The following is an 18,396-nucleotide window of genomic DNA, read 5'->3' as shown; positions in this document are numbered from 1 at the left end:
CTCACCAAACCCCTCTCAGGTATGACATGACCATCACGAGTCTCGTGATGTCCACCGATGACAGCGGCGATGCGTCGTTGCGTCTGCCGGTGATTGCTCCCAAGGAAGATGTCTACGCCTTTGGGTCTGGCAATAGCCCAAGCCGTCTGTATGTTCCAGCGCGGGTGCGACTTCCCCCGCGCTCGAAAACTGGCTGCTGGTAAGTGGAGCTGACAGGGCATAGTATGTGCTGTTTGATTGCTAACCAGTCATTCATAGGACATGTCGAGTGAGTGCCAAACTTGTTGTACCCATTGTTAGCTCCCCGGTGCTGACAGATCTGATTATTCCGCTGTAGAGCCGCAAAGGTAACAAAACTCATACATTCATACCCTCCCCATTGTTACTGACAGTGGCAGTAAAATGTGACGAAGCTCGGCCAACCTGTGGAGTACGTCCAGAGCATCTCTTTTATTGGGGACGGGAACGGAGACTGACTGCCATCAGCAATGTGCACGCCTGGGCCATCAATGTGACTATAGCCCTCGCCTCTCGTTCCGCGATGACACTCAGCGGATAATGGAAAGAATGCCCGATGTATCTACTGTTGGCAGTGTAGTCTGGGATCGTAGGTTTCTTTCTTCCTCCGCTATTCCCTACAAACTGGATTTGTTGACAAAGTTTCTCGCGCGGGAATAGCGTCGTCGAAATCAAGGGCTTGCCGAACGTCGTCGAACACAAACGATGAGCTCCCTCCATTTGCTTCGTTGACCTCGGACGAAGAAAGAGAACGGAAGGCCGAGTCCAGCGATCCGGGAACCTACCACGTCATTGTCAATCCCGACAGTTTCTCCAGCCTTCCTGAATATGCTGACGAGGGCGCGGCTGAAGGGCCGAGCGGAAGTCATCCATCGTCTCGCCGAAACTCGGCTAATAGTTCCATGCTTCGAAATACCGGGCAGCATGACCGAGAGGGTAGCATCGAAACGGATGATCCGAACGTGGTCATCCTGAGTCGCTTCGAGGATACCATTTACAAATCCCCCGCCACTCAGCCAAGAAAGCCGCAACCCTCGCCAGCCTCGAATCTCACATCCCCCGCCTCTCCCAGCGTTCCTTTGCCGCTGCCTGTGGACGAGGATAATCGCCCGTTGAGTCAAGTGACCGTGCATGGAAGCCAAGAGGACAAGCTTTTGTCGCACTTTCGCAATGTTGTCTGGAAGCAACTCAACCACGGCCAGCCAACGAAACAGTTCACTTCGCCTTTGTCCAGCCCAATGTTGCCTAACGTGGACGTTTTCCAGGAGGTAGCGAGCATGTTTCGACCGGTAAGTATTTCCATCGGATATTCGTCTCATCACATTCTGATTCTGATTGAACTGTTCAGTTGTTTCATGCTATCATGGCGATTTCTGCGCTCAGCTTGGCGCATCGCGACGCCGGCCTCAGTGTCGACTCTCTCCAGCACTACCAGCAAGCCTTTCCTTCCCTTCAGGAATGCATCCGAAGCGACCGAGATCTCTGCTCAGACGGCGTCTTCCTGACGCATTTCTTGCTCCTAGTCTACGAGGTATGCTGTGCTAACAAAATGAATCAAGGTGCGTTGGGCTGAGTTTGGAATCAGGTGGCAGCTGCTCAACCTAGTGCGAGCAACTTGTGGTCGCAGCACATCTCCCGGCTGCTTCAGATCTCTTTGATGAGGTCGACTTCCTTTGCCATTGAGCGATACCCTTACATCAACTGGTGGATTTGCTGCATTGATCTCTATGGCCTCCTGAGCGGCGCGGGGACCGGCGAATTCTTGGCGGCCATGCTGAAAAATGACTTGGTCCCAAGTCCCGAGTGTAAGCTGTATCCTCTAGCTCCTCGAGGTTGCAGCGTCATCTATCCGGAAGAGACAGAGAGTCTACCGGCCGTACTACAGCTTCATCATGAGACGTTCCTCTACGCAGCACATCTAGCATTTCTTGCTGCGAGTCTCCGCGGCCGGTCATCCCATGCGCTTAGCGATGATTTGCTGAACATGGGGTCCTTCTCTCACTCAATGTCTTCCGAGAAACTCTATCGCATCCAAATCGGCTTCCAGCAGCTCTGGGAGTCACCACGAGCAGCGTACCTGCGCCAGCGTGTGGACAGCTTCCCTCCGCGGCCGCGGGAGCTCTTCCTGAATGTGAGTTTATAGTTGACAATATTCAATGCTCCCGATCTTGCTGACTGTTGCTGTTTACCTAGGCGCTCACCATGTATCACGCTTGCATGATATATTCCTTCACGAGCATGTGGCCTGGGCAAGCCCTGACTTCAGGCAATGTCGCGGACGAGGTAATTGAGCGTCACGTGTCCGCCATTCTGCAAGTGGCGGAAGACATTGTGCAGTCACGCCGCTTTGACCTTCGCTTCATAATCTTTCCGCTGCTCATGGCTGGCTATGCCACGGCTCGGGAAAGCGTGAAGAGGAGGGCCATAGAACTCATGATGACAATGGAGAATGACTGCGTCGGACGCAACGCCACGGCTACGCGACGCATCCTCGAGCTTGTTAGCGAAAAACAAGCCCAGCAAGTCATGGCTGGAGGCCGGATGCTGAGTGTAGACTGGATGGAAGTCATGGCCGAGAATGGTTTGCAGGTTGTCGACTTCGGGATGTGATTGTCTTTCGTTTTTCGTTCCTTTGTTTTGAGAGCATCATGGGCGGAGCTGGCGCTAGGGATCTTGGGACAACGTTTCTGGGCGCACGCATTCAGCGGAGTTCAGATGGCGTGATATGAGACGGTGTTGGTGGTGTTCTTGATGGTTCCTGAACTAGCTAGGAGATGAAGTCGGGTTTCAAGACTGTTGGATTGATAAATAACTACTGCGTGGCACACGATGTATTTCTAGTTTTCATTCTATCGACTAGGTGGCCATTAATGTGTCTGTTTTGTTTCGGTTCTCATGTTATTAGGGTTTTCTTGTCAATCAAAGGGCCCAAATAAGGAAATAGACGGCAAACCACAATAAAGTAGGGTTAGGGTTTCATAATGATGTGCGGATCAATATCCCCGGATCCGTGCCGGAGGGCGGCTGGCTGCAGCGTCGAATCCTGATTGGATCGAGATGGATCTGGTGTCGTCAGACTTTCAGAGCAAAGCACCAATCAACAGTCTCTCTGCTAACCGCTGGAGACTTGTGATGCCTAACCAGCAGCCAATCACGAGCCCGCCTCCATATCACTTCGTGATATGCACAGCCCGACGGACCAATTGAGGCGGGGTCTTAGGACGACTGTCATGGCTATCAGTCGACGTCTCTACCCTCCATTGTCCTTGTTCTCCTGGCTCTGTGTTCTTCTAGTGGCCTGTAAAACCCATTGCTGCCCTCCGAGCAAAGGAAACCGTTGAGAGTGTCCGCTTGGAGTTCCCAGCGCAGGTATGTCTTCACTGCCCAGCCCTTAGAGGGCAGATAGCTGCTGAACTCCTCGTATTCGAATTTACCTGTCCATTATTTTTTCTGTCTGCCTTTGAGCACAACCAAATACAAATATATGGTATTCTCATGAACGTTCTCTGTTGATTCGTTCCTCTCTTTGCTTCAGTTTCTTTCGCCCGCCGACTGCACGATGAGTTCATCCACCGGAAGCCGCCATGGAACTCCTGGAGAGGAGATGTTTATCGATAATCATAACGCCGCGTCGCGAAGAGATCACGACCCTCCCATTGTCGAGCCGTTGAGGATTTCGAAGCCGCAGTCGCCTCCTGTTCCCGGATCGCAGTCGACCTCACTACCATATCCGAACGACGGCCGCCCGCAACAGACAGGGTTGAGCCAGCCTCCGTACCTGGATTCTTCCCAGAAGCCGTCTTCTCCGCATGGATCGTCTGGATCGCCGTCTGCGTCAACACCCGTGGACGTGCCCGCTTCTCTGAAACCACGGGAAGGAAAGCCTGCGACACTGGCAGAGAGACGGGGCAATGCGCCACCCCAAATGCCGCCGGAGCGACAAGGCACTGGGTCTCCGAACGTTGTTCCTGGGAGCACAGCAGCGACCGCTGAGCGGCCAGTGCAGGCCCTTGATTCTACACCGCATCCAAATTACCACCAGCAGTATTTCCCTCCTCCGTCGGGAACGCAGAATGCGTCGTCTGCAGCCGCCAAAGCTCGCTTCAGAGCCAACAACACCAGTTCGATCAGCCGAGTTGACTCGACTGCATCGACATCTACGACAATGGCCCAGCGGGGATCTCCACCGCCGCCAGAAACACCCATCGTGGGGCCTGGACAACAACCGGCGTCGGACATTGAGGCCCGTTATGCAGCCGCTGGTATCGCCGGAACCTCGACTTTGCAAAGTCTACAAGCTCAGAATGCTGTGGCACAGCAGAGAGCCAACCAATATGCGGGCGCACAACCACAGCCGGGACATCGGCCGTGGACGCCAACTGAGCAGCCCGGTACTCAGCCGTATGGTCCTCCGACCGTGTACCAGGGGTCGGCGCCCATTGGCACCCAACAGTATCCAGCGCCTTCGTCAACGAATCCACCAGCCCAAGGAACGCAACCCGCGACGGTTCCTCCGAATGCACTGGAACAGGATTTCCAGCGACTGCACGTCACGTCTTCTCCACCTCCCGCGTACTCGAGCATTGCTGGTGCGGACACGTCGCAACGGTATCCGAATGAGAAACAGCGACCTCCTCAGGCATCCCCACCACCGCAAGGTCATCCAGCGACTACAGCAGCTACCACTGGTGTCGCCGGTACAACGGTAGCATCTGTTCCACCAACTAGCGCAACGGCGGGACAGTCCCATCCTGCGTATGCACACGATCCCCGGCAGAATCAGCCTGGCCAAACTCCTCATCCGGCCTCGCAACCACTTGAGCAACATCCTCCAGCAAGTGTCGCATCCCCTGCGCCATCGAATGTGCCGCCTGCATCGCCACCCCCGTTGCCAGAAGGGTGGATCGCGCACCTGGATCCTAACTCGGGCCAGTACTACTATATCCATCTGCCAACGCAATCAACACAATGGGAGTTCCCCAAGGGGCCGACTCCACTGAACCTAAATGAGACTCCAATGTCTCCGGCGACCACGATCTACAGCGGTCATCCGCTGGCGTCTCCTGGTCTGTCGACATTTGGAGGCAAACCACTCGGATCGCCCGGCCTTCCCATGACCCCTGGGTTCGACCCCAGCGTAGCGCCGGGTCCACCTCCGGCGAGCGGCGTAGAGCTTTACAAAGTTGCACCGACGAACGGGGTGTACTTTGGTCCATATCTTCGATACACCAACATGGACATTGAGCGCGGAATCTGGCTAGGCTCCATTCTTCTCGTCACAGACGCTCCTCAGCCGCCGACGATCCATATTCACCAGAGCATCGATTTGTCTCCCAACCCCCGGCAGCTGAAACCCGTCGCCATCGCGACGCATCAGCGCTGGACGTTCTATCGGTACGACATTGACCTTAAGATGGAGGAGTCCGGACCTGCGAAGTGGACCTATGCCATCACGTCGCATCTGGGCTGCACGCGCTACGAGTTTCTTGTTGCGGGACGACACGAAACGAACTGGCGCTTCATCGCGACGTCGGGGAACGATTTTGCGCTCAATGTTAGCGCCAATGACCGCCAGAAGCTGGGCGGTGTGGGCTACATGTGGAAAGACATCATGCAAAAGCACGCAGAGATTGGCGGTTTCCACTGCCAGCTGGGACTGGGTGGACAGATCTTTGCCGATCGCATGTGGAAGGAGATTCCCCTGCTGAAGCAGTGGCTGCAGATGCGCGGCAAGGAAGCGCGCAAGAACGCTCCATGGACGGCGGCTCATGAAGAGGAGGTGAAACACGCCTATTTCCACTACTATACGAGCCATTTTGACCAGCCGTATCTGCGGGAGGCGTGGGCGCAGATTCCGTACATCTCGCAGGTCGATGACCATGACATGTAAGTTGCAGTGTTCGAACGAGTTCTTTTTGACATTTAGACTAATGAAAATAGCTTTGATGGCTTCGGGTCATACCCGCCGCACATGCAATTCTCCAACATGTTCAAGAACGTCGGCCGCATTGGCATTGAGATGTACCTGCTGTTCCAGCACCACACGACGCTCGAGATGCTGCGCAATGTCAGCAGTGATCTGGATCTGTTCACGATCACAGGTACTGGTTGGCACTTTGTCAAATACCTGGGGCCGGCGGTAGTTGTCGTGGGAGCAGACTGCCGCTCGGAGCGGAATCCGCATCAAGTGATGGCGGGTCCAACCTACCAGGGACTGTTCCCTAAGGTGGCCTTACTGCCACCAACTGTGCAGCACTGCATCTGGATGATCCCTGTGCCGGTGATCTTCCCGCGCCTGGAATCCACAGAGCAACTTGCGAACGCCGTGGCGACAGGAAAGAAGGCTGTGACGGGTGCATATAATTTCCTGGGCAAGATGACCAGCTCGGTTGCGGGCGTTGTCGGTGCCAAGGATGCTGTCGGGTCAGGCTTTGACGCAGTGAAGCGCGCGGTGGGCAAGTCTGGACTGATGAACAGCGTGCTGAACCCGTTTGGCGAGATCGACATCCTGGACGAACTGCGGGACCAATGGACGCACGAGTCCAAGGACCTGGAGCGGACGTACCTGATTCGGACACTACAGGGCATCGCGCACCAAAAGTCCATCCGGATGACGTTCCTGTCCGGCGCGGTCAACGTCTGCGGCGCCGGCGTGGTGCACGACCCAAGCCACCCCAACGACCACAAGACGATGTACCAATTGATCACATCGCCGGTGGTCAACACCCCGCCGTCGTCGTACATCCTCAAGATCCTGAACAACAACGCCAACCGCACGCTGTACGTCCCCCAGAACGGCCAGCGGTCCTCATCCTTGACGGCACCCAACGGCGGCAGCAGTGGGGAGACCCAGACCACGGACACCAAGGAGGACATGCTCGACGTCTTCCCCAAGGAGCCCTCGGGCCAACCGCGCGAACACCGCAAGCTCATGGCCCGCCGCAACTACCTCGCCATAGTCGCATTCGATCCGCAAGAAATCGCCAGCTCCCTGGCCTCAGCGTACCCAATGACGCCGGCGGACGTCGGCGCCGGAGCCAACGGCGCCAATCAAAAGAGGCTGAGTCTGGCCGCGGACTTTATGGTGCAGGGAGACAACAGTGCGTTTGGTGGAGTGGTCAAGTACGGACCGGTGGTTGTGCCGAGTTTGGAGTATGGACGGTAGAGCATATTATTCCTGTTTGGAGTTGACTGTTTTTAAATGTGTGCTTGATTGGATTCTATGTAGCTTCATAAATATTCAGTCCAATCTCAGAGATTGACTATGTCGTAGCAATCAATTAAATATTAATCTACGCCAAAAAGAGAACGGCAACCGCCACGTTCCAGGGTCCCCTCCGGGAACACAGAGCCCAATACGCCAGAAATAATCCCGGTGCGCAAAGAACAGCTCCCAGAGCCGGAACGGTGCCGGAATAAAATCGAGGAGCTTATGCAAACGACTGGTGTGGGGGGACTGGGATTGTAACGACAGCGCGGCGAGCGCGGCGGAAGACTCCTCCGCCCCGCTGATACACCGAGGGTCTTCATTGCCGGAGCACCACTGCACGTCCGAGACGTCCGGTGGGAGTGAGAGTTTGCTGATGAAGATCTCTCCGGCGTGCGATGCGTAGCCCCATTCGGGGAGGGGCAGTAACGGGATGGGGTCATTGATGTGTGTGACGCGGCGGAATGACCAATTGTCTGGATCCTCACATCTATCATCGATATCGTCATCGTCTCCGCCGGCGGTGAGGTCAAAAAGGTCATTGAGATACGCCACCAGATCCTCGTTTCCAATGCGCGGCTCGCCAAAGGTCGTCACGCGTGGGTGCCAGCCCCGAGCGCGCATGTCCAAGCCTGCGAGCGCAGCGACGGCGCCCCCGAGCGAATGACCCACTAACACAATCTCATAATCTGGGTATGCGGCGAGGGCATCCTCGACGACCGGGAGGACAATATCCCGGGTGTTGAGCCATGATGTGTAGAACCCGGTGTGGACAGTGCAGTTGGCGCAACGTGGTTTCTCATGATCATGGTCGTCCGACCCGCCGGGGTAGGGCTCGTAAACTTGCGGAACGACGGAGAGATCCGCGATAGTGTTGGCGATCGAGTAGGTGCCGCGGAAGGCGACGATAATGCGCTGAGCAGATGGTCGATGCGACAGCGCGATGTAGCCGCAGGAGTCGGAAAGAAGCGGGCCAGTGTTCCACGTCTAAAATCCATATTAGTGCCCAACTTATATATAATTGACAGTACTATCAAGAAGGTACTTCAAAAGTACTAGGGTACCTACCCTGATGAGTTCAAACTGCTTGAAATCCGCACAGTGGTTCAGGCAGCGAAATGGCTTGTGCACACCCGTGTTGCCAACGCAGTACGCTATATCCACGAGGCGCGCAAGCTCCTCGAGCTCTGCAAAGAGCGCGGGTGAGATCTGCCGGTCTCCTCCATGGCTTGTTGCTGGACGAGCAACCGTAGTGGCAACACTTCCAAACAGAATGGTCCACAGCTGGACGACCAGCAATACTAGCTTGTCGAAGATGCCGGCCATGGCCGCAACTTGCTTGCGATGTCTACAGCATGCTGCAGGAGCATCGGTGGGGAGGTGAGATCTATATCACCGATGCGGTTCCTCAAAGATCTGTGGTATCACAAGCATCCACCAACAATATGGTCACACGGCCTGGGGTGATGATCTGGGGAATAGTGCTTAGTCAGAAGCTTGGCGGTATGAGCTTTCAGGAACAGCACGTGATCAGCCTCAACGACTTCATGATTGGATCAGAAGGCCAGTATGGACTATAGACAGCAATTCAATAGCGCTACTGAATACAACTCTGCGTCTCTAGATGGTCCAGATGACTACTCTACCATCGACGCCGCTCGCTATCACATGTTAGTCCGAGCTTTCTAAGCTCATGGAAGATAGCACTTACTGCTGTACTTGCGCACGACACCACCCTGCTCCTCATAAACACGAATTGTGGAGATGGTGTTCTGGTGCACCGTGTCCAGCTTGGTATCGTCACGAGTCTGACCCCGCAGATCCATCTGACGGAACATGTGCAGCGCCGATTCTTCCCGGGCACTGGCGACTCCTGGACCCCCCTTCTTACCTTCCATCGAACCAACCAGCTGCCAGCCGTTCTCGTTGCCACGGAAGCGGTACGCCTCGCAGTCCTGTTGCAGTCAGTCGCTTTGATTTCATACAAACAGGGGGACACCAACATGTCCGGCTGCAATGATCTCGTCTTCACCGCTCCAGATCAAGCAAGTGAACGGCAGTAGACGAGTGCTGATGTTCAGCATCGCACGAGGCGGCTGCTCAGGCGCGCTGGGATAGACGACCGTGATGCTGCTGTCATGCGACGCAAACGCCAGCGCATTCCCGCTCGGCGAGAATGCAACTCCATGCACCCAGCCAGCAGAGTCGTTCAAGAACTCGCCACAGACGGTGTTGAACGGCAATCGCTCGCCCCAGGCCGTTGGTTCCGGCCGCTCATCCACTCCCTTAATGTAGGCAGAGAACACTCGAGCGTGCGCATCAGTAGAGCCGGCAGCCAAGAGGACGGAATTGGGGTGCCAGGCCAGCGTAGTAATCGTACTGCGGATCGGCTTCTTCAGGTGCTTCGAAATCCACCAGTCGTTCTCTTCCTCGAAGTAGCATACCGCGATCACGCGGGCACCCGACCCCACGGCGAATTTCTGTTCCGATGGGGACCAGCGGACAAATGTCGCAGCGCGATTGATCCGAAGAAGCACCAGAGTAGGCTTCCATCCCGTCGCGGTCCGCTCCCAGACGTAGGCATTGCGATCTGCTCAAGTTGTCAACATTCTATCTTGGTCAATCTTGCCATTGGAAATTCCGGATGACGTACCCTGGGAGCAGGTCACAATCCTGCCGCTGTTGGGAGCAATATCCACACCTGTCACGGTCTTGTCGTGGCCCCGCAGCTCATCCCGCAGCGTAAACTTGCCGCCTGACTGCTGATACAGCTCGACGGCGGTGTCGCGGGCCACTGCCAGCGTATTCTTGTCGCTGGAGAACGCATGGTCCGCAATGGGACTGTGAAAGAGGTGGTGAATTTGAGGAGTGGCCATGATTGCGCAATCAACGACAGGAGTAGCTCTCTACTGTCGTTGTTAATGAGTTGGTTGCGGTGTCGCAACCTCCCTCAGGGCAATGGAGGGGTGTACCTGGCCCAGCGCCTGAGTCACGTGATGTGATGACAAGCTGAGATTTGGCTTTTTGACCTTCAGTTCCAGGCACACGTACAATTGAATCCGTCACCAATTGCGACGCCTTTACTCTTCTGGCTGTATTTCTTTGTCTTCTTCCTGTTTCCCTTGCGGGTGAACACAATTACGAATATATTATACCTGCGACTCGTCATGGCGTCGAAAAACATACCTTCGCGGAATGGTCCCCAAGGGAAAGTTCCTTCAGTGGGAGCTCCAAACCAAACGTGAGTGGAACAAGTAACACGTGCTTTTACGATTCAGAGCTCTAATCAGGATTGCAGATTGTACATCAAGAATCTTCCGGACAAAGTCAAGAAAACCGACATGAAAACTATCCTTTACACATTGTTTTCGACATATGGCACGGTTTTGGACGTGGTAGTCATGCGTACGGACAAAATGAGAGGCCAAGCCCATGTGGTGTTTCGAGATGTCCAGGCCAGCACACAGGCGATGCGGGCTCTACAAGGATTCGAAATCTGCGGCAAGGAAATGGTAAACTCTCTGCTATCAATTCTCTGGATCGCTGCTGACCCCTATTGTAGAATATTGCCTACGCTAAAGGGAGTTCTCATATCATTGCCAAACTCCGCGGTACCTACGTTCCTCCAACTGCTCCTGCCGAGCAATCCCAATCCACCGATCTACAAAAGTCGATCTTCAGTGGGCCTCCGTCTTCTGCTCCAGCGGAGACGAAACCTGGCGAGAAAGCCGCCGAAGCTCCCCACGGAGTTAAGCGCCCACGCGAGGAGGACAGTGACGCTGAGGAAGCACCAATGGAGGAAGGAGAAGAGAGCGATGTGCCGATGGAAGCGTCCTCCGACGAAGACTAACGTGGCATTGGGCTGCAATGAACTCCGTTCTGTTCGCCAGGCTTTGGTCCGGTCAACCATGCGTCGCGATCAGTTGGCTTGGAATGGACAGTTTGACGCAGTTCCCGACCAGGCCGAGCCAGATCAGCAAGTACTCCTCGGGACCGACGTTTCTGTCGCCCACGATATCCCGCATGGCCTTGGCGGTATTGCATGGGTGGACAAAGTAAGCTGGAATGCCAGACACTGGGTGATACTGTTCTTCGCATTCAGATATTTGAAAACTCAACAACGTGCCGGTGAGAGTATGTTCACATACCCCGAAGCTGATGCCGCCCATGACCCCACTGCTTCTCAAGGACGATCCGTACTGCGAGGGGACGAGGTATCGGTATATGGCATCCATGCCAGAGGGTCCCACAGCGGCGAAGCCCGCAATGGTCATGTACATAACCGGGACTTGATATGTAGGAGACAGAACGATATCATAATGGACAACAAGATGATGGGATGGACCAGATTGTGTACTTCGACTGCGTACTTCCTGAACTACTGTTAGGATTCAATCATACGTAGACCGACTAGATAGATTTACGGGATCCTCATCCTCCGGCAGTTCCTGGGTGTCGTCCGACTCAGTTAAAGTGGACACTTCTAGAGCAGGCACATGCTTTGAGATTGACAGACAGGTCTATTGCCAGCATTTGTCAGCTGCAATTCTTGATTCAATTTGTGTTCGGCACAAGAAGTACAGAAAGAGAAATACCTCGGCAGACATCCATTTCAGCGACCTCCAACCATGTGCCTCCAGACCGTCCGATGACGCGGTATGCACTCTGCTGACGAAGGCATCACAAGCACGGCAGAACTCATCTCTGGTGAGGAGGGGAAATGCCGACAATTGAGTCTGGTGACCTTCGCATACGGACATTTGGATTATTTGCGGGAATAAGGAGGGTCCCTCAATGCTGGAAAATGGTCTTGATAGCGATGAGTCTAGATCGATGCGATGCTACGTGTTTGTTGTGTTCGATTGAAGCTTTTTGCTCGCAAACGTCATCAGAACAGAAGCAGCGAAGATCCGCTTTGAGGAGGAGAGGCCAGTCCGCCAGGACCGTCTATCGGGAGCTCCGTCAACTTACACTCCACCAGTTACCGCTGATTGTTTTCAATCGAGATATCAGGATGAAAAAAAAAAATACTATCCAAAAATGCTAGTTTGAGAAAAATGGAAACTCGACGAAACGGTCAATTCTGAATGCGACAAACTCTTTCTTGCGAACACAGTTGGGGATGAGCGATTTGAATCCTGCAGATTGAATGCGCAGGGTGCATTATTGCTTCCGTTAGCCCTGAAAAATCCCCTTGCCCTGACGATCAACAGCATGCAAATTCTCTACTTCGGTTCAAAAGAGCGGAAATCAGTGCCAAAAACGGGAACTTTTTTTCTGAACCGAAGAATGTGCAGCAGCCATACAGTCCCATTTCCGCCCACGGCAAAGAGGGGACTGAACAGGATAGATTGCTGCAGATCTCGTTACCGGTTTCAAGGCAGACCGTTGCGTGATATTTTGTGCCTGAAACCGAACACGTCAACTGCAGAGTCTGCAAGGCCCGAGTGCAATGGGTGATGAGCACAACTTCCTGACGGATGCGGTCCTGGTCGTTTCTGCGTGTTGTACGCCTGCTGTCAGGCCTCTCCTGGTTAAGAGCAATGGATACTCTCCTGCGCCAGCCCTTTTCCTCGCTGAACCAAGCCTCTTGGTTCATCGAACGGTCCCAGATGCTTGCCATTCTCTCACCTGATCTGAGTCATGGGCAACTCGTCGTCGAAAGAGACGCGTCAGTCGCTGTGGCGGTTTTTCAAACCGTCCTCTAGTGATGTCTCTTCGTCGTTCCGTTTACTAAAACCCGCGAATGCCGACCCGCCGGATGGCCCCGGCAAACCCGGCGTCGTCATAAATGAATCCATGATATGGACAAGCCCGTGGTCGGGAGATGTTCTACCGAAGATGTCGCCGGAGTTAATGGACGAAAATTGCCCGCGAGTTCAGTCGTGGCCGTCTCTGGCCGCTGCAGCGGAACGACCACAGATCCACGGGCAGAGGCGTTGGTCCAGTGACGGAAAGAAACATCAACAGGGGGCTATGCGGCCGACGCCGCGTCGATGGCTATCGAAACGCACACAACCAGACACCCACCAGCAGGATGAGTTTGCCGGCCCGCGACCGGCACACGGAACCCAGGACAGTCGGAGAATGCCTCTGACCAGTCTCGGTGAGGCGGAGAAGTCGCATGCTCCGAGGTCGCCAGTCGATAATACGCATGCAGATGATATCGCTCCACTGGTTGAGCTTAACCCTCCTCTGATCCGCGGGCGGTCACTGGTCAAACGAACTATGACAATCTGGCCGACATACCGACGACCCCGGTCCCTTGTCAGGCGCGAGTACGAAGGTGTACGATTCCCCGTATCATCAACATTCAGACCAGCACAGGAACCACTTTGCGAGCCAGATGAGACAGACTGGTTTTTGACCACGCCACGCAGATCGACCGATCGTGCCACGTCGCCCGTCTCCCTGGACTGCTACTCTCACTTGGGCGGACTAAAGCGTGGTTCCCTCAGAATTGTGAATGGATCAGCTTCGCCGGCCAGGAGCGACCGCATGTCGCGGCACCAACGGCTTTCGTCATCGAGCCACGATAGTAGCAACCAAATGGCTGATCCGACACGAAACACCGATGGCTCCGCAGACGATGTGACCAGTGGATCATCGCTCGAGAGATTGTCGATGTCTGCCACCGATACATGTCCTCCGCCAGCGTTCCTCAACAAACAGGACCAAGCGAAGGAAATCTCGCTGCATGAAGAGCTGCACGACCGCATCAAGGCGGCTAACTCTGAGTCTGGTTATGATCGGAACAATCCCGAGCTCAAGCTACAGACTTCGCAAATATTCCCCACTGCAGACAGCGGCTACTGCTCTGCCAGTCCAGTGCATTCGTACCCATCGTCGCGCGTGTTCCGGTGGTCTCCAGTAGACTCACTCTCCGAGGCCGAAACGGATGCTCCCCCGCCCAGAAATCCCAGGCGCCTACGCCGCACGCCCAAAAGGGAGGACTTACGACTTACCGAGCGATGCCAGTCACCAACGTTTGATCCTTCCGCGACTCAGCAATGTCAGCAGTACGAGAGGGAAAAGGCAGATTGCCCTCCAACGCCGCTTCTGCAATATCCTTTGACCGACGGGAACTGTGACAGTGCCCCCGTAAACGAAGGTGCTCGAATTGGGGAACTCTGAGGCCGCCGGCATTGGTTTTGTCACGCACTACAGTTGTACGGAATCATCTTCGGATGATCTGGAAAGCAAAAACATTCTTGAGTAACTTGCTGGCGCGTTGATGCGGATTTGGGACTTGGAACAATTCTGTCTCTACATGGGCTACAGACTGTTGCAAGCCTATTACAAAAAGTTTGAATTTCCTGTGTCCATCAAAATACTATGCATACTTGCTCTACAGTTTTCTATATAATTAAGGGGGAAAAAAAAAAGAAAATTTCTCAACCAAATAACTCAATTGGGTATTTTAATGTTAAACATGCAATCGTAATAATACATATACACATTATAAGGAGTACATAGAATTCATCCTTGTCTCTCCCCTATCGCCCATTGCTCAACTCCAATTTACTCGATCCGAATCTTCTTTGCCGTATGCACCGGTTCCTTCGGCACAACGATCGACAGCACACCGTCCTTTAGACTGGCCCGAACCTCATCCTGGTTCACCCGCACCGGGAAGTTAAATGTGCGGGAGAACGACCCGGATCGTCGCTCAGAGTACCACACTTTGTACTCCGGCTTCTTCGACTTGACTGGTGTCTGAGCCTCCGACTTTTGGAGGGCGTTCGAAGATGACGACGACTCGTTGCTCTCCGAGCTCTTGTCCGAAGCATCCTCGTCTTCGACTGTTGGAGGATGGTAGTTGGACTCAGATTTGGATTCGGATTCTGGAGTGACTTCTTTCGACTCTTCGATGCGGCCCTTGATCACGAGCGTATGCGGGTCGGTGAACTCGATGTCAATGTTCTCTTGGGGTACGCCGGGGAGTTCACCGTCGAGCAGATAGCTGTCTTTGGTTTCACGGAAGTCGAAGCGCGGCATGAAGCTCGAGAGGGCACGCGCGTTCTTGAGATGGCGCGTGCTCAAGGTATCGTAGTGCCTCATGAGATCCCGAGAGGCGTCAAAGTAGTCGTCGAAGAGTCGGAAGAGAGGTGCGAAGTCGCTCGTCAAAGAGATCGCCATTTTCGATGATTTCGCTTGTAGATTTGTAGTAGCTGGTTGATCGTTCAGCGAGTTCGGAAGTATTGATCGAGACGTTGTGTTCAATCCGATGGCACTATCCAAGACGTTGTGTTGTTCTGATCTGGTGGTCGTCGTTGAACGACGCCGTTGGCATCTTATATACTTTGTCTTTCATTTCCAGAAATCGCTAGCACCATCTAGACGTCCTCGGGAATAGCACTGCTTCGAAGCTACTCGTAGCGGTTACAACATACTCGATGGTTCCAGACGGTTGGCGCATGCGCGAGAATGTTCTAGAATATTCTCAGTGGGCCTGCACGAATCGGTCATCTTATCTGATAAGATCATTTTCCCCACAGCAATATGATCTTCACGTGACTCTCCGAGATGTCGGTACAATTCTTCGATGTTCACCACGAAGCATTCTGAGTGAAAACATTGTTCCTAACCATGGCACTACTACTAAACGAATGCTTAATAGCATAGATGTTACTGTCAAGCATCAAAATTGAGGAGATGAAATGTATTTTTAAATCGTTCGAAAGGCACTCGTATCAGATAGTAGTAGTACTCTGTCTCTAGTGTACTACAGCGGTGGAACCGGTACTATGGGGATGGAGAATCGCATTTCATAGTCAATTTCACTCTCATCTTTCGACAGAATTAATCCAGCGAGTAGGAACCAGTCGAACTCATTGAATGATCAAGCAAACAGATCAAATGGCTGGCCAGATATAGCCATCCAAACACTTCGACGGGTCGATACTAGTCGTTTGCGGTATACGGGCTGCGCTCCTTCACTATCTCAAACTCAGTTTCTTTCATAATCTGAAGGAAACAGACGGACTTCCTGTTTGAAGATGGAACAACTAGAAACTCAAGATGCAGTTGCGGGAGGTACGCAGGCAGAGGAGTGGTGATCAGCAAGACAGGTCCATTCAAGTGGACACCATGATCAAATTTATTGTTGATGGGGACAAGGAATTTGGCAAAGGTAAAGATGGAGCGCGTCTGTTAGGGCATTTCATATCGAGGTGTCATGTATAGCTCACGGATTTGACATGAATGTCTGGTTAGATTTTCCGGTCAATGGAGGATGGTCGAGGATTACAATCATGAGTGTGCATTCTTCTTGCTAAATTAATGCCGTCTCAATCAAGTATTGGCAAGAACGTATTGACGGAAGAGTCAATTGAGTTGACTATGGTACATACAACAAGTACTCGAAGTGACAAATGAAGTTGACGGACACAAGTCAATTTCTGGATTCTACTTTCTCTGGTTGTGCTACAGAGAAGAAGTAACACCTATTGACGTACATGGATAAGTAACCAAACATATAACAAAGGAATGATAGATAATGAAATACATCAACAAAAATACCAAGGAGTGTACGCGATTCATCACCCATTCAACAGAATCACCCAAATTTTCCAAGATCAGCCGTAAAGTCATGGAATCTCTCCCACTTTCACATCTTTCTGTCCAATTCATGGATTGGATACTTATTCTGCTAACCTCATTTCCTGACAGGATCAATGATTTACAGCGCACAGTCAGTGATGTCTGTCCCTCCAGAACAACTATTGTTGGTAGCGTCTCATACAGATCACTGTTGGCGGCGTTACTTGAAATCAAACATGGTACCCTACGAATAGATGGCAATAACTCTTGAATGACAAAGGAGTTCAATTTCTCAATTTCATATCATGATATACTATCAAACATGCAACAGAACCCAGAAACCAAACGCATCATCGAAATACACATTCCCAAATTCCCATTCCGATCTTCCAATTCCCCTCCGAACATGTTTACTCAACCCGGATCTTCTTCGTCGTATGCGCCTGCTCCTTCGGCACAACAATCGACAGCACACCGTCCTTCAGACTAGCGCGAATCCCATCCTGGTTCACCCGCACCGGGAAGTTGAACGTGCGAGTGAATGATCCGGACCGTCGCTCAGAGTACCACACTTTGTACTCCGGCTCCTTCGACTTGACTGGTGTCTGAGCCTCCGACTTCTGGAGGGCGTTCGAACCCTCCGAGCTCTTGTCCGAAGCACCTTCTTCGACTGTTGGAGAATGGTAGTTGGATTTAGACTTGGATTCGGATTCAGGTTCGGGAGTGACTTCTTTCGACTCTTCGATGCGGCCCTTGATCACGAGCGTATGCGGGTCGGTGACCTCGATGTCAATGTTCTCTTGGGGTACGCCGGGGAGTTCACCGTCGAGCAGATAGCTGTCTTTGTTTTCACGGAAGTCGAAGCGCGGCATGAAGCTCGAGAGGGCACGCGCATTCTTGAGATGGCGCGAGCTGAGAGCGTCCATGTACCTCATAATGTCGCGAGGCGTGTCAAAGTAGTCGTCCAGAAGCCGGGAGAGGGGTGCGAAGTCACTCATCGTGGGGAAATGCTGGGAGAGAGCCATTTTGGATGATCACGTCTGTGACTTTCGACTGTGCAAAGAGTTCGTCGTAGTAATGCTGATGACGTTTGTTGAGCTCGATCGAACTATTCAAGACGTTGCGTTGTTCTGATCTGCTGGTCGCCGTTCAGCAGCATCGGCGTCCCCTTATATACTTTGGCCTTCATTTCCAGAAGATGCCCGCAGCATCTGGTGATTATCTGCTTCGAAGCTGCTTGTGGAGGATACAATTACCGCGACGGTTCCAGAGGATCGGCGCAAAGGCTAGAATGTAGTCGAGCATTCTCTGTGGATCCGACGTTAAGTTTATTAGACCCACATTCAGACCCAGAGCCCCACAGGACACAGGCACCCCCATGATTATCACGTGTCTTGGAACTCGCTGTTCCGTTCCGGAATCGGAAAACAGGTTTTACGATAAGGATACGGCAGAGTACTTGCCCATTTGGATTCCGGCGCTTCGAGAACGATTCACTGTTTGCACAGCTCAGTCAGAATCACCAACGCCTAGTAACTGAACGGGAAGGAATAAAATCTCCGATGACAATGAAACGGTAGTCAACTATAGATGAGCTCTGCTCGAAGCTTCAGTGTCTGGAGACTGGT

The 18,396-nt window shown here is 53.1% G+C and overlaps 9 protein-coding genes across 9 annotated transcripts; 4 read left to right on the top strand and 5 right to left on the bottom strand.

Annotated features, from left to right (window-relative positions):
- Positions 1–47: 47 nt before the first annotated feature.
- VTN49DRAFT_3786 (uncharacterized protein) lies at positions 48–2,628 on the top strand (the record flags this gene model as incomplete). Its single annotated transcript, XM_069411659.1, has 9 exons — positions 48–199; positions 259–268; positions 338–347; positions 399–430; positions 487–607; positions 679–1,307; positions 1,367–1,549; positions 1,604–2,149; positions 2,212–2,628. The coding sequence occupies 9 exons, from the start codon at positions 48–50 to the stop codon at positions 2,626–2,628; spliced, it is 2,100 nt and encodes a 699-aa protein (XP_069268256.1).
- A 949-nt stretch (positions 2,629–3,577) lies between these two features.
- On the top strand, positions 3,578–7,183 carry VTN49DRAFT_3785 (uncharacterized protein; the record flags this gene model as incomplete). Its single annotated transcript, XM_069411658.1, has 2 exons — positions 3,578–5,904; positions 5,959–7,183. The coding sequence occupies 2 exons, from the start codon at positions 3,578–3,580 to the stop codon at positions 7,181–7,183; spliced, it is 3,552 nt and encodes a 1,183-aa protein (XP_069268255.1).
- Positions 7,184–7,294: 111 nt separating this feature from the next.
- Positions 7,295–8,551, bottom strand: VTN49DRAFT_3784 (uncharacterized protein; the record flags this gene model as incomplete). The annotated part of the gene is made up of 2 exons (XM_069411657.1): positions 7,295–8,212; positions 8,294–8,551. The coding sequence occupies 2 exons, from the start codon at positions 8,549–8,551 to the stop codon at positions 7,295–7,297; spliced, it is 1,176 nt and encodes a 391-aa protein (XP_069268254.1).
- A 294-nt stretch (positions 8,552–8,845) lies between these two features.
- VTN49DRAFT_3783 (uncharacterized protein) lies at positions 8,846–10,101 on the bottom strand (the record flags this gene model as incomplete). Its single annotated transcript, XM_069411656.1, has 4 exons — positions 8,846–8,886; positions 8,937–9,180; positions 9,229–9,815; positions 9,879–10,101. The coding sequence occupies 4 exons, from the start codon at positions 10,099–10,101 to the stop codon at positions 8,846–8,848; spliced, it is 1,095 nt and encodes a 364-aa protein (XP_069268253.1).
- A 291-nt stretch (positions 10,102–10,392) lies between these two features.
- Positions 10,393–11,075, top strand: VTN49DRAFT_3782 (uncharacterized protein; the record flags this gene model as incomplete). The annotated part of the gene is made up of 3 exons (XM_069411655.1): positions 10,393–10,466; positions 10,524–10,737; positions 10,788–11,075. The coding sequence occupies 3 exons, from the start codon at positions 10,393–10,395 to the stop codon at positions 11,073–11,075; spliced, it is 576 nt and encodes a 191-aa protein (XP_069268252.1).
- A 52-nt stretch (positions 11,076–11,127) lies between these two features.
- On the bottom strand, positions 11,128–11,985 carry VTN49DRAFT_3781 (uncharacterized protein; the record flags this gene model as incomplete). The annotated part of the gene is made up of 4 exons (XM_069411654.1): positions 11,128–11,310; positions 11,374–11,598; positions 11,650–11,745; positions 11,821–11,985. 4 exons carry the CDS (start codon positions 11,983–11,985, stop codon positions 11,128–11,130), a joined length of 669 nt encoding a protein of 222 aa, XP_069268251.1.
- An 883-nt stretch (positions 11,986–12,868) lies between these two features.
- VTN49DRAFT_3780 (uncharacterized protein) lies at positions 12,869–14,359 on the top strand (the record flags this gene model as incomplete). The annotated part of the gene is made up of 1 exon (XM_069411653.1): positions 12,869–14,359. The coding sequence occupies one exon, from the start codon at positions 12,869–12,871 to the stop codon at positions 14,357–14,359; it is 1,491 nt and encodes a 496-aa protein (XP_069268250.1).
- Positions 14,360–14,746: 387 nt separating this feature from the next.
- On the bottom strand, positions 14,747–15,364 carry VTN49DRAFT_3779 (uncharacterized protein; the record flags this gene model as incomplete). Its single annotated transcript, XM_069411651.1, has 1 exon — positions 14,747–15,364. The coding sequence occupies one exon, from the start codon at positions 15,362–15,364 to the stop codon at positions 14,747–14,749; it is 618 nt and encodes a 205-aa protein (XP_069268249.1).
- A 1,814-nt stretch (positions 15,365–17,178) lies between these two features.
- On the bottom strand, positions 17,179–17,793 carry VTN49DRAFT_3778 (uncharacterized protein; the record flags this gene model as incomplete). Its single annotated transcript, XM_069411650.1, has 1 exon — positions 17,179–17,793. The coding sequence occupies one exon, from the start codon at positions 17,791–17,793 to the stop codon at positions 17,179–17,181; it is 615 nt and encodes a 204-aa protein (XP_069268248.1).
- Between the last annotated feature and the right edge of the window lie 603 nt (positions 17,794–18,396).

The sequence above is a fragment of the Thermomyces lanuginosus genome (genome assembly GCF_041956635.1).
Source record: "Thermomyces lanuginosus strain ATCC 200065 unplaced genomic scaffold VTN49scaffold_29, whole genome shotgun sequence".
In the NCBI taxonomy this organism is placed as follows: Eukaryota; Fungi; Ascomycota; class Eurotiomycetes; order Eurotiales; family Trichocomaceae; genus Thermomyces; species Thermomyces lanuginosus.
Note: the sequence above shows the minus strand (reverse complement) of the source record. Positions and strands in the feature narration are given on the sequence as shown.